This window comes from Mchenga conophoros, linkage group LG18 (assembly GCF_057382185.1).
Source record: "Mchenga conophoros isolate Kocher_MC1m ecotype Shallow Benthic linkage group LG18, M_conophoros_male_GT1.1, whole genome shotgun sequence".
Taxonomy (NCBI): domain Eukaryota; kingdom Metazoa; phylum Chordata; class Actinopteri; order Cichliformes; family Cichlidae; genus Mchenga; species Mchenga conophoros.
The window spans coordinates 36,715,242-36,728,897 of record NC_140543.1 but is presented as its reverse complement, the minus strand read 5'-3'; the positions used below and the strand labels follow the sequence as shown (position 1 = coordinate 36,728,897).

The 13,656-nt window shown below is 48.0% G+C and overlaps 1 protein-coding gene and 1 pseudogene across 2 annotated transcripts in view; one reads left to right on the top strand and one right to left on the bottom strand.

Annotated features, from left to right (window-relative positions):
- Positions 1-8,336, top strand: LOC146554352 (protein FAM151A-like; annotated as a pseudogene).
- A 272-nt stretch (positions 8,337-8,608) lies between these two features.
- The window catches only part of LOC146554351 (acyl-coenzyme A thioesterase 11-like), a 7,748-nt gene continuing 2,700 nt past the window's right edge, over positions 8,609-13,656 (bottom strand). Inside the window, exons 4-12 of one of the 2 annotated variants that reach the window (XM_085253189.1) lie at positions 13,564-13,656; positions 13,336-13,474; positions 12,363-12,418; positions 12,184-12,250; positions 11,339-11,422; positions 11,133-11,266; positions 9,364-9,531; positions 9,164-9,290; positions 8,609-9,091 (exon numbers count right to left, since the gene is read on the bottom strand). The exon at positions 13,564-13,656 is cut by the window's right edge and continues 27 nt beyond it. In XM_085253189.1, coding sequence (XP_085109315.1) covers positions 8,963-9,091; positions 9,164-9,290; positions 9,364-9,531; positions 11,133-11,266; positions 11,339-11,422; positions 12,184-12,250; positions 12,363-12,418; positions 13,336-13,474; positions 13,564-13,656 — 997 coding nt within the window. In that variant the 3' untranslated portion in view covers positions 8,609-8,962. The remainder of the gene's footprint in view (positions 9,092-9,163; positions 9,291-9,363; positions 9,532-11,132; positions 11,267-11,338; positions 11,423-12,183; positions 12,251-12,362; positions 12,419-13,335; positions 13,475-13,563) is intronic. The other variant, XM_085253190.1, reaches the window with a different exon arrangement.

Here is a 13,656-nt window from a genome sequence, read left to right as displayed (position 1 = left end):
GTTTTCTGTGAAAACGCCGTTTACGTGGACGAAACAGCTGCGTGTTCAGAAACACCCGTGTAGGTGCGGACGCAGCGTAAAAGAGTTAGTAGTTTATTTTCTTACTGCCTGTAATTTATTGCAGATTACTTGTATTTGCAAACATTTTTCTTGTAAAACAAAGGGGGCGCAGCAGAAAAAGTTTGGGAACCAGTGCTGTAACTATGAGACAGATGGCTGACACACGAACCTGTGGGAAGTAACATGTTTGTAGAAATGTGAAAATGTTCATGCCATAATCCCTCCCATGTTTCCGTGTGGCACTGTGGAGTAATGCACAATTCTTCCAAACACGGACAAAATATGTAGAGGGAGATTTGTTACAAGGTGTGTTGTAATCCCAGAACAGTGAAGATTACATAACAGAAGAGCTTCACAGCTCGTCAGGCAGCAAGTGGACACTGAAGAGTGTGTGCGCCTTATCAGAAGGAAAACTGTTCTCTGCACCTGAGATAAAGGATCGTATAAAAGAAGAGCGAGCGCTCCCTGAGGTCTCCGACTTCTTAGACATTTGAACCTAGACAGGAGACGTGTGAGAATGGCAGGAGAGGACAAAAGGAGAGATGAACGAACTGCTGGAGGATCAGAAGGAAAGCAAAACAGGTTGGAGACAAATCAGTTGCTCTTTAATAAAATGGATGAAGCAGCATGTACACTTGTGAGACATGCATGTGTGAGGTCAGGTAAACCTCTACAACATGCTGAAATGCTGCTTCTAACACAGAATAGACCGACGAGCATTAATCGTGTATCCCCACAGGATGGAGCCCGAGGCTGACGACCAGCGAGTGGAGCGAGGCCCAAAGAAGCGTGGCGTGCTGCCCAAACGACTGCTGATAATGTCGTCTGTGGCTGTTGTGCTCATCGTGCTGCTGACTGTCATCGTTGTACCTGTTGTGCTGCTCACTAAGACGCCAGGTACATTTTTACAATATGTACGATTTATATGATAAAACAATGATGCAACTTTGTTTATGATCCAGATGATGAAACATACCTGAGTAAATGTATTTATTACTCATCACCAGAGGTACATTTCACAGTACTTTGTACTTATATACTGTATTATATACAACTGCAATAATATCAGAGTCCAGCTGGAGCTGGTTGCAGCACCTGTGGCCTTCAAAGCATTTTCTCTGCATTGGATCTGAGCAGCACGGTGGCACGGTGGTTGCCGCACAGCAAGAAGGTCCTGAGTTCAATTCCAGCATCAGGCCGGGGTCTTTCTGTGCAGAGTTTGCATGTTCTCCCCGTGTTTGCGTGGGTTCTCTCCGGGTACTCCGGCTTCCTCCCACCGTCCAAAGACATGCAGCTTGTGGGGATAGGTTAATTGGATAATCCAAATTGCCACTAGGTTTGAATGTGCGAGTGAATGTGAGTGTGAATGGTTGTCTGTCCCTGTGTGTTGGCCCTGCGACAGACTGGCGACCTGTCCAGGGTGTACCCCGCCTCTCGCCCTATGACAGGTGGGATAGGCTCCAGCGCCCCCCGCGACCCTGAAAAGGATAAGTGGAAGCAAATGGACGGATGGATGGATGGATCTGAACAACAGTCAAATCTGAGCAGACGTGCCAAAGCTTTGTTTCTTGTTTTCTGTTTGCACCATAGTTCTTCCAAATGTTTCAGTTCAGGATTTTTTAACTGCTGTCATGTACACCATCAGTAAACTGTGACATTACTGCTTTTACCTAACCTAATCATCACCACGTTTCACTGTAAAGACCAGGGCGCTGCTTTAGTTGGATGAGCAGGCGACCACGTGCAGCACGGTTTGAGTCCGACCTGCGGCCCTTTGCTGCGTGTGTCCCCCTCCTTCCTCTTCACCGTGTCTGTCTAATAAGGCCAAACACAGACTGTAGGCTTAGCCGTGGTTCTGAAAGTCGAATGGAAGCTCAAAGTGCACGACTGGCAGTGTTGTGACATACATACCTACTGCATGTAGAGTTCACCTGAGTGTACAGCGACAGTAAGATGTCTTTGCACAGGTGAAACAGCCCACAGTGTTGCAGGGTTTCACAGGGTGCTGCAGCCTCCAGCAGTGTGCCTTCTCCAAACGTAACACTTAAATACTCGCTGTGTCAGCATCACAACTTTATATTGCTGCTGCTAAAATCAGTGATTACAGTGATCAAAGTTCATTTGATATCATACTGCAGCTCATTGCAATGCCATGATGCATGAGTGCTCATCATTTGGCTTCTGGTCTTATGACAGGACCATAGTCATGTGGACAAAAAGTACACGGCTGCTTTGAACTGTGTGACTTTTGAATCAACTGACATGAAATGTGTAACAAAGATAATGTTACACGATGTGTTTTGTGCTGTTAGACCTTGGTCTCTTTGAGTAATATGTGACAGTAGCTTCTTTAAAAAAGACACTAAGAAAAAAGCATTCAGAGTCAGAACCAGACACGGAGAAGCTGCATTCAGCTTTTATGCTCCTTATATCTGGAACAAACTCCCAGAAAGCCTCAGATCAGCTGAAACACTCAGTTTATTTAAATCCAGGTTGAAGACTCACCTGTTCTCAGCTGCATTTGAATAAAGCACCAAATCCACACTTTAAGCTTAAATTTCAAAACTTACATTTAACTACTGATTTTATCTGTTTTGATTTTATATACTGTTTTGTTTGTTTGTTTGTTTGTTTGTTTGTTTGTTTGTTTGTTTGTTTGTTTGTTTGTTAATTAGTTAGTTAGTTTATTTGCTTGTTTTAATCAATTTTAAATCATGCTTTTTATTTGTTCTTGTTTCTAATGTCTCTGTAAAGCACTTTGAATCACCTTGTTGTTGAATTGTGCTATACAAATAAACTTGCCTTGCCTTCATGAGTATCTGCAACCTTCTTTAAAAGCCAAATCCCATCTGTCTCGCTTCAGCTGACAGAATCTTTAAGCTGAAGAAATGAATGAACTTTAAACAAGCTGCTCTCCCAACAAAGAGCAGCCTCCCCAAACACACCGTCGGCTGTTTTAGCTGAAAGCTCCCAGTTCTGCTGTGACAGGGACTACGTACCTATGACTCCGTCACTGTCTTGCTGTCCAATCGTGTTCCTCAGCTCCGTCTTCTGCCTCGTTCTCTGGTGGAGACATGCTGGAGTACTTGGTGCAGACGGGGAACATCAGTGAAGCGGACGGCCTTTTGGCTACGTGGTTTCACCGAGCCAACAGCAAGGAGGACATGTACAAAGCGCTCATGGGTAAAAACACTCACACAGACAACACTGCATTATTTGATGGTGTCGGTGCCTGAACCTACAGTCAGGTACAGACAAAACAAGCACCGCCTCCTGTCATCTTTCCAGGTGACACCATGATCTTGGAAGCTGACGTCACTCTCATGGGTTATGGGACCCCTGATGAAAAGCCAGTGCCGATCATGGCACACCCTCCCGACATATATAGTGACAACACTCTCGACGAATGGTTAGATGCTGTACTGGCTTCTGGAAAAGGTACAGATCAGAACTGTTTCCACAGAAAGTCCATCTGATCACAGTTTTTAAAGGCGTGTTCGTTTGCAGGCATCAAGTTGGACTTTAAGGCTCTGGAATCAGTGGGTTTGTCACTGGACCTGCTTAAACAAAAGGAAAGCAACAAGGGAATAAACAGACCTGTGTGGCTGAATGCAGACATCCTCAGAGGCCCCAACGTCCCAAGCTTTGTAGCTCCAGTCAATGGAAGCAGGTATGAAATCCAGCTAGACCGGACACAGACCCTTGGACAGAGTTCAGAATTAGGAAGGGAAAATGTCTAACATCTAAAGACTGATCGGGAGGTTGGTGGTTCGATCCCTGGATCCTCCAGTCTGCATGCCAAGTGTCCCTGGGCATGATACTAGCCCCAGGTCGCTCTCCGATCTCAGCACGAATGTAGTTAGGAAGCACTAAAAAGCTTAGAAGAAAGTGACTGGGTGAGTGTGGTGTGGAGACTTGGGAGAGCAGGAAAGTGCTACGTAAGAATCAGTCCATGTTTATGTCTCCCTCTTTTTTCAGGTTTTTGGAACTCATTCAGGACAAGTTTCCAGATGTGACTTTGTCTCCTGGGTGGAAGGTATGGCACGCTCGCAGTAAGAACCCCATTGAACCATTATACCAGGCATGTGACGAGGTTCTGGGAATGTTCCTGTCAGAAACAGGAAGAGACTCAAGGAATCCTGAACTGACATTTATGAGAGAATTCAAAGCTGGAAGAAGAACTTTGAGCTTCAAAAAGATCCTTTGAGCTAAAGTAGACAAAACAGCTTTTATGTTCCTGTGATCCCTAAAATTAAAGACAGTTGAATTAATGTTGACATGCATCACCCATCAAGAGTTTGGACACCTTCTCATTTCATGGTTCTCTTTATTTCTACTACTTTCTACACTGTAGATACTGAAGACATCAAAGCAAGATATATGGAATTATGTAGCAAAGAAAACAATGATAACTCTAAAATACATTTAGAGTCCTGTGAGTAGCCGCCCTTTGTTTTGTTGACAGAGCTGCGGCCTTCTCTCAGCTTCATGATGTCGTCACCTGAGATGGTTTCACCTCACAGGTGAGCCTGTCAGGGTTCATTGGTGGTGTTGGGACCATCAGTCGTGTTGTGCAGAAGTCAGGGCTGTTAGCTGTGTACCAACCTATTTGACAACTGTTGAAATTCATATTATGGCAACAACCAATGAGCTAAGTAAAGAGAAACAACAGCCCATCATTACTGTAAGAGCTGAAGGTCAGTCAGTCGGAAACTTTGAATGTGTCCCCAAGTGCAGTCAGAAAAACCATCAAGACTACGATGAAACTGTCTGACATGAGGACGCCCCAGGAAAGGAAGACCAGGAGTCCCTCTGCTGCTGAGGATACAATCATCCGAGTCACCAGCCTCAGAAATCACAAGTTAACAGCAGCTCAGATTAGAGCCCAGATAGATGTCACACAGAGTAGAGACACATCTGAGTAGAGTAGAGACTGTACAAATCAGGCCTTTATGGTCAAATAGCTGCTGAGAAACCACGACTAAGGAAAAGCAACAAGCAGAGATTTGTTTGGGCCAAGAAACACAAGATGAGTCCAAATTGGAGAACTTTGGTTCCACTTTGTGAACGATGGTCTCTACATGCACGGTTCCCACTGTGAAGCATGGGGTTGATGGTTTGCTGGTGTGGGGGGCTTTACTGGTGACACTGGTGGAGATTTCTTTAAACTGAAGGCACACTGACCCAGCATGGCTACCACAGCATCCTGCAGCAACATGCCATCCCATCATGGAGAGTGATGGAGGCCTGGCCTCCACAGTGGAGATGGTAAACACATGGTTTATATTTTTGACTGAATAACAGCTGTATGTGCTTTATTTCTTTAGGTCCTCTATATTCACCAGCTCACAAACGAAACCTACTCCAGAGCCACGGTGGAAGAAATGTACAACATGATCAAAGACGTACCTCAAAGGGTAAGTGTGAATCCAGGTTTCAGTGGTCCCAGTTCAACACGCTCCCATCCCAACACGCCTGGGACAAATCGTCGGTGTGTTGCGTGCTGGGATGAGAACGCTCTGAGGTGTCGGAGAACGGCAGAGCTGACTGGTCAACGTTTCGTCTCTTAGGTGACGTTCCCAGTCCACGCCATGCTGGTTCGCAGCGGCTGGCAGCACCTGAGCTGGCTCCTCAACCAGTCACCACGGTAACAGATAACTTCCACGTTTACTATGGCAATGACTGGAAATCTGCTAATCAAACCAGTAACTGGGGGCTGCTCGCTGCCCATGAGCGCCACAGACTGACTGTCATGTTTTGTGTCTAGGTTCAGCCTGACTTTGTGGCAGGGCTCTGTTAACCCCAGCGTCAGCGACCTGCTGTTTGTCCGTGACAACACCCACCCGTGGCAAGTCTACTATGACATATATGAACCCACGCTGTCAGAATTTAAGCAGGCTGTAGGTGAGGAGCGTTCATATGGAGCAGACTTACACAGACTATGTTTGGGTAAAATAATAATTGTGTGTGTGTGATTTATTCAAATCAACAGATTTGTTTTCAGTGAGTTCTGACTGTTGTTGAAGACTAAAGAAAAACATTATTAGAAAACTACATGAAAAATCATTGGAAACTGAACCTTCTGCTCATTGTGTGCATTTGTTTAAGCTTCTTCTGAGATGAAGAGTTTGCTTCTGTTTAGTTCTTCCTGGTTCATTGTGTGTGTTCACAGGTAAGCAGGACAGCGTGAGGAGGTTCTATCCTGGAGGAGATCTGATGGAGTTTCTCCACCCAGGTTACAGCTCAGACCTCATGAGCTGTGCCTTTGCTCCCCGTCACCGGCCGGGCCTCCCTGCTCCGTCAGCTTTCAGGCAGGTTTTACACCTCAGGGTTTATAACCTGATTTTAACGGGCCAGACTGAAACGCCCGGGCAAAGCACGCTCTCAAAGTTGTACTTTACATATGCTAGCGACATCTGGTGGTAACATCATGAATGACAGCGGGGCACTGTCGCCAGAAACACCAAGAAACTGCCTCATTTGTGCCACGAAGCATTCAGAGATCCCTCGTGAGTTTTTTCTCAAGGTATTTTTAAAGTGAACTTGCTGTATGCACTGAAGTCATGTGGCAGCTGAACCTTTCGTTCACATCGGTCATCAGGATGATATTCTTAGTGACTCTTGGTGGCAGAAAAGCTGATGTCCTGGGATTTTGACCGTTACAGTAACAATTGTGAAAAACGCAAACTATCTGTTGTTTTGGTAGAAATGAAAGCGCCAGAAGTGTTCACAGCTGTGCTGAGCAGAGAATACAGAGCACAGCTGCTTGATCAGAAATCAGTGTTTGAAGCCGCAGTGGACCGAGGCGGCGTGTTGGACAACGGGGAAGTGACTGCTGCAGAGGTGCGGCTAACATTTGGCCCTTTGAGTATCAGTCGTGGTCACAGCCTGTCCGTCCCTTCACAGCTGCGGTCTCCTCATCACCTCATGATAATGCAGCATGTCACAGATCAGCTGTTCATCCTGATGATGTCAAACTGTAAACCTGCACATGCTGCTGTCGCACCACCTTAAAGTCACACTGATACTCTGTTTCACTAACAGGTGGGGGCAGCGGGATGCTGGTCGTTCGTGTGACCTCTGACAGCAGTCGACCTGGAGTCCTTCTGCTAGAAGGTTCTGGAAGGAGCTCAGAGCTCCTCACACTGCAGGTATATCTGTAGATCACCAGCCAACCACCAGCCAGGTTACATTTTTATTAAGGCCAATCATGTGTGTGTTCTCAGGATGTTATTCAGACCCTTGGGCAGGCTGCTGATACCTCCTGGGGAATTTACCTGAGGGTCCAGAGTCAGCAGCTGCTGGAGGCTTCTCTTAACCTGCTGCAGTCAGCCTACGGGGCCGACGAGCTCCACAGGCCTGTGTGGATCAGCATGGAGGGCTTACAGAGCAGCGACAGCACAGCAGTAAGCACATCTGATCCCCCCGAAGCAGTGTCTGCAGACAATACGTTAATAAAGAACAGAGCAGACGCATGTCACGTTTAACACACCTGGCTGGAAATCCATCCAACTAGAATCGAGCAGGTGTAAATGTTGGAGCCTCCTCGAGGGTCCACCCTGGCTGGGAAACTATCACACCCCCACAGAGAGAACAGTTGTATAAGCTGCATGTTTGTCAGACGGTCCCCAAGCAAATGCAATCCTCTGTTCGTCATGAAGGCTTTTTAGCTGCTCAGGCTTGGTCAGCCAAGCTCAAGTTCACTCCAACAATGTCCAGTGCCGATCCAGTTAGACGATGGAAACGTGTCATTTTAGGCTGTTTCATAGTCGTCCTTCTCTTTGCTCCAGGTCTTTGTGTCCACAGTCGAGCGCCTGTTTCCATACGTCACTGTAGTCCTGGCTGAGCACAGATGGCCTCCTCGGATCCCAGCGGCGGTGTCACAGAGGGTGGCTCTACACCTGAATGCAGCCTCGCTGCCCACGGGGCAGGAGCAGCTTTATGCTTTACTGGGAATGATGGACAAATACGACTTTATAATTGAGGTGGACACAAAGAAAGGTGGTGCAGCTGTCACTGTGGTGAAGGAGCTCCGTGCACAGCGTGCAGGCAGAGCAAGCAGAAGCCTGTATATTCTACCTCAGTGATCAGAGCACGTGTGGGCTGAGAGCAGGTTTAAATGTGCTTTTATAGTCACCACAGAGTCTCAGTGTGTATAGAAATGCTGCTGCTTTGGGTTGCTGAAGTTAACATCATTATACTGTATATATATGATTCAATGATTATTATAAAATTCATAATAAATTCTATTAAAGGAACCAAGTCCAAAACCAGAATTAGCCTCTTAGCCTGTGTGAGCCTGTCCGAGGTTTGTGATTCAGCAGCAGCTGAACACGTATGAAACACTCTCCTGCTGCAGCTAACATTTCACATGCAGCCCGCCTCTCTTACTGACTGCAGCACTGCATTATTTGCATCCATAAATGTGTCTTTAAAGTGTCACAGGTGGCATCAGTGCTCTCAGAGGCTCACTTGGTACTTTTAATGCTGATTTTTGAACGTTTACAACAAAGAAAATCATCCATCACTCGATTAAAACAAGGAAAAATACAACACAGCACTTTATTGTAGTTCAGTGGAAAAAGTGAATATTCATGTTTTAAACCAGCACGTCATGTTGAACTGCAGCAAACAGTTATAGTGTTCAAATGAACCTGCATTAAGTACAAGCCCACACCTGTACAGCTGTTACAGTCATGTACCTTTAACCTACAAACATGAACAGCAGCTCAGTCACTGACACAGCGGCTGATTTTACTCACTTAACACGTCGATTGTTACTGCTGACCTTTGTATCAATCCATGAAATGATCATAAAGTCTTCCCGCCACATAAACCAAGCAGGCTGTCCCCACAGTAGCGTCTGGTGCTGAGGAGAGCCTCGGACAGGCTGCTGCCACTGTCACAGTCTGTTCCTGGTCAAGTACTGGCTGCAGGAGCAGAAGGTGTGGTAGAAAGAGGAGGACAGGCCGGCAATATCTGTGGAGATGTAGGGAAGGACCTCCGGAGACGCCTGGTTAAAGTAGCTGATCTGAAAGAAAGACAACATACTAATAACAGCCAGCTGTGATAAGAGCACATGTACGACTGCTGCTTTTCTCACCAGGGACTTGTTGTCTTTGGTCTCCAGTATGGTGAATCCAGCACACAGAACCTCTCCTCTGTTATAGCCTTCAGTGGGAGGGTGAGTGGGCAGGGACACGGAGCGCAGGGCGATGACATACGGGTCTCTGAAGGAAAACAGAAAGGGAACGCATCAGGAAACCCTGCAGGACACAGGTGGATGGATCTGGCTCTACTGACCCGCTGCCACATGGCTTCCTTTTGGAGGCCAACAGGATGAAGTCCTGGAGAATCCCTTTTGCCTGATTGGCTGCAGTGGGAGATCCCATCGCGCCATGACGCACCGATGGAGTCACCACACGATATATGAAGTCATCGTTGTCGACCAGCTGAATCAGCTCGCACTTCCTGTTTGAGGAAACACATACACACTGTTAAAAAGGGGACTGGCAGCACTGTTTAAAGACTAAGCTGCAGTTCACTCCACAGGTATCCACGCAGAGGCAAACAGCTGCTTCTGTGCTTCACCAGCTGAGGGGTGGAGCTCGTGCATAGGGACACTGAAGGGGAAAACTACATAACAAAGGGCTTGGTGATGACATCACCCAGATCTCCACCCATCTCTGCTGCTTATCCTTCTCAGGGTCGCAGGGGGTGGAGCCTATCCTAGCCGTCTTAGAGGCAGGGTACACACTGGACAGGTCGCCAGTCGGTCGCAGGGCTAAACACGAGAGTTTCCAGTTAACCCAACCCACTAACTGCATGTCTTGGACTGTGGAGGAAGCTGGAGGACAGGGGGGAACCCAGGGGGGACGCAGGGGGAACCCAGGGGGACGCAGGGGGAACCCAGGGGGACGCAGGGGGACGCGGGGGGAACATGCAAACTCCCCGGCCTGATGCAATGATAGCATATTAGATGGAGTTGTAAATCTAAACTCCACATCACTGCATAAACAGCTCGTGCTCCACCTTACAATCCAACGTATTAAAAACCCTCGCTTGGGGCAGACTCCTGCCGCGACGTTCCACCGGAGAACCACGGCCTCTGAACCATCCATCCAGTCCTTATTAAGGGTCAGACTGTGATGAAGCCAACAGGACTGCATCATCTGCAAAAACAAGGAAGCTGCCCTCCTCACATCAGCTACACTTAGAGATCCTGTTCGTGAATATCACACACAGGATCGGTCACACACCCTCGAGTCCTCCTACTGAGGAGCAGCCACAGCTTTCACTCCATTTCTAAATGGACCGCTGCGATACACCCCACAGACGCCGTCCTGGTACCTGGTTGTCCGAGTCTACAGAGCACTTCTAAACCTCTCTCCAGACGTCCTGTGAGGGTGAAGATCTGGTCCGGTGTCCCACAGCCAGGATGGAATGGGGGCCCAGATCTTCTCAACAGTGAGTTAACGCCTCCTTTTCAGCTCTGTGAAAAATAACTTTCCAGGGGAAGCTGAGCACTGCGATACCTCAGTGACCGATCCACAACATCCAGTTATTGTTTTAAAACTGGGATTTCCCACAGTGGTCTGCTCCACCAGCACAGGCCCACGGTGTTGACGGCATCGGAGACAAAGCTCCGCCTCCTCCACAGACGAGGGGAGTTTGGGTTCAAGAGCTGCTCACCACGTTCTTTCCACCACCTGCTGGTCATGAGATCAATGCAAAGCGTAAGGCTGCAAATCTAAGCAGCTAGGATGAGCTTCATCTGCAGGCTGGCTCGGCTGGGGGAGAGCCACCGTTCCCCTTTTATGTAAACGTGAGAATAAAGAGACAGACAGGCCCTCACAGCTAATGTCACTTTAACCTTAACATGTCAGCCTCAGTGCAAAGTGAGCAGCATGAACCTAAACCACACGTCGCTTATTTTTAACCCTGAACCTCAGAAAAGTCCATCATTGGAATCGGAGAACAATACCGAGGCAGCGAGTCGAAACAGGCCGCGCACAGAAACCGCTGAACTTGACTCGTAGCAACGGGCAAACAGACGAGTCCCAGAGTCTTACTTGTAATGCGAGTCCCAGCTCGGCCTGTTGCTCAGCTCGGCGAGTAAATCAAAGGCTCTGTGAGCAGGAACGTCCACCTCACATTCAATCTTGAAACTCAGCATGGACTTCTGCTCCAGGGTGTAAAGCTGAACCTGTGAACACAACATAAAGCGCCGATGGGCAGACTCACACAAACAAACAGCTCATTAGTGAGACGCACATACCTGGTCCTTCTCACAGCTCAGGCGCCAGCTGCTTCTGGCTGCCAGCATCTTCAGAGCTGAGACGTTGTTAAAGCTCAGATACACCTGGAAGCACAAACACAGGAACCACAAACTCATCTCCAGAGCTCAGCGTTAGCAGGCCGCCTCCCGCCATTCAAATACTACTTATTATATATGAATCAGCGCCGTCTAACAGTGTAAGTATTAAGGGTGCAAAATGAAGACAAACTGCTGCAGCACTATTTCTCATCTGCAGTGAAGGTGAAGCACAGCGGTGCGACACGTCGGCCTGTCAGAGGTTCAGTCGACTAAATCAGTCTGCAGGCACGGCGGGAGTCTGACTGTGGCTCAGGTTTGGAGCTAAGTGGGACGACATGAACACGCTGAGGTCTGCTCGGTCAGATCATACAAACTGCAGTGGAACAAATCACTGAACATCCTTTAAGAAAGAAACAGAAATCACGTCCCACAAGTCGTGACGACGCAGCACCGACACACAGCTGAGACGCTGATGTGGGTGAAGAGACTCAGCTGAGAAAACTATTAAAGGTTTACTGTGTCCAGCTCAAGCACAGGCTGTGACAGGATCATCATCAGCTGACGAGCAGCTGTGGAAATCACCTTATTGGTGCAAAAATACTGTTTTATGTCCCGTATGTCCGGTAGATTCAGCTGCAGAAATGAGAACTAATGATGTGTTTGTGACAAGCTGCTAGTAACAAGGTGCCAAGTTGTCTTATTTGTAATACAGTAATACACACATGTATATAAAGAAAGTTTCTCTCCCGTGAGTCCACGAGGACTAACGTGAGCAGTACAGGTGACGGCGTGGAGCTTCTCCTCACCTGGTTGGTGGGATCCCAGGGAACAGACAGAGGCACCTCCCCCTGCGTGCGGGAAATGATGTACTTCCTAAACACAGAGGAATGCTGCATCAGGATGATGGCACTGTGCACAAAGCTGCACAACAAACGCTGATGTAGCTGCAGAGACGGTGCATTAGGGGCTGTTTGGAGACATGTACCTGTCCAGCCTGATCTTTTTCCTGGCCGTTGCCTCCTGAAACCTCCTTTGTCCTTCCTGTAAATGAGACGGACACACAGGCAGAGGGCACCAGTGTGTAACACAGCGGGCAGATTCCCAGCACCAGTTTATGACCAGTACACCGATCTGTGGCACAAACTGAGTGGAGTGTTATTACTCGGTGTTTGTTCACGCTGATAACGACCCACGACTACAGCGAGGCCGCTCCATCAGACGGATTTATGACCGATAACATGATGTGAAGCTCTGATCGCTGCTCAGCCGTCACGGCTTAATGGTTAATCGAGTGTTTCTGCACCTTCTTTATGACACTCGTGTTTTATCCTACAGGACGATCTCCACAAGCTGCTTCACCACAGATGAAGCGTGAATGAAGCTGACACCAACATTATCCTGTCAATCTACTGCTCCACACTTTAACCCCACCAGCACACACTCCCCTGACCGAGCTTTCCTGCAGGTGTATAATGTGGAACAATCATAGTAATGCTGTATTTACATGATTTCAACATTTGAATGGAGTTCATAATAACAGCGTTCACAGTGACGGGGCATGTGGACGTGCTCAGGCCTGTGAGCCACGGACGCTGTGACGCTTCCACCAGAAACAAAGGAAGGAAAACGCACGCAGAGGCCATGTTTCCTGCTGCGCAGTCATCCATCCATCAGCACCACGGGCGGTGCAAAAGGCGGACCCAGCTACACTGATGTCACCCACCGCTGCCTCTGAGCTCACCTTGGGTGAAGATCAGCTGTTATCAGGAGTCTGGCTGTGAAACGTTCATAGCTGACACCTTGTTAGCCAATCAGAGTGCGGTTTCATACCACAAATTCTGAAGCAGATTTCATGTCTTTCAGTCAGTATTAGCCAATCACAGACAGCCGCGTCACATCCAGACACTTTATGGATGCAGCACGCTAACGAGCCGTTTGTGAGCGTTAGTTTAACTCACCAGGGGTTCAGGTCGTATCCGTGGTAATGTGCGTGGCTTCCCGCCATCATCGAGCACCTCAAAGGTCATGAAGGCGGAGTTTATGTGTCGGTTAGGCCCCTCCTCATGGTAGGCCTCCGCGCGCACGCCCACCTCCATGCTGCAGTAAGGACACGTGTCAGTATGCAACCAGTGGTTCTGTCTGCTGCACAGCTGCAGTGCTGCGTCTCTGCCAGCGTTCTGGGATACCTGTTTCTGAAGGCGTTGTTCACTATCGCCTTCAGCAGCAATCTGTCTCCAACCTGAGAAGGTCCTCTGAAGGTGAACATGTCGATGGCTCGA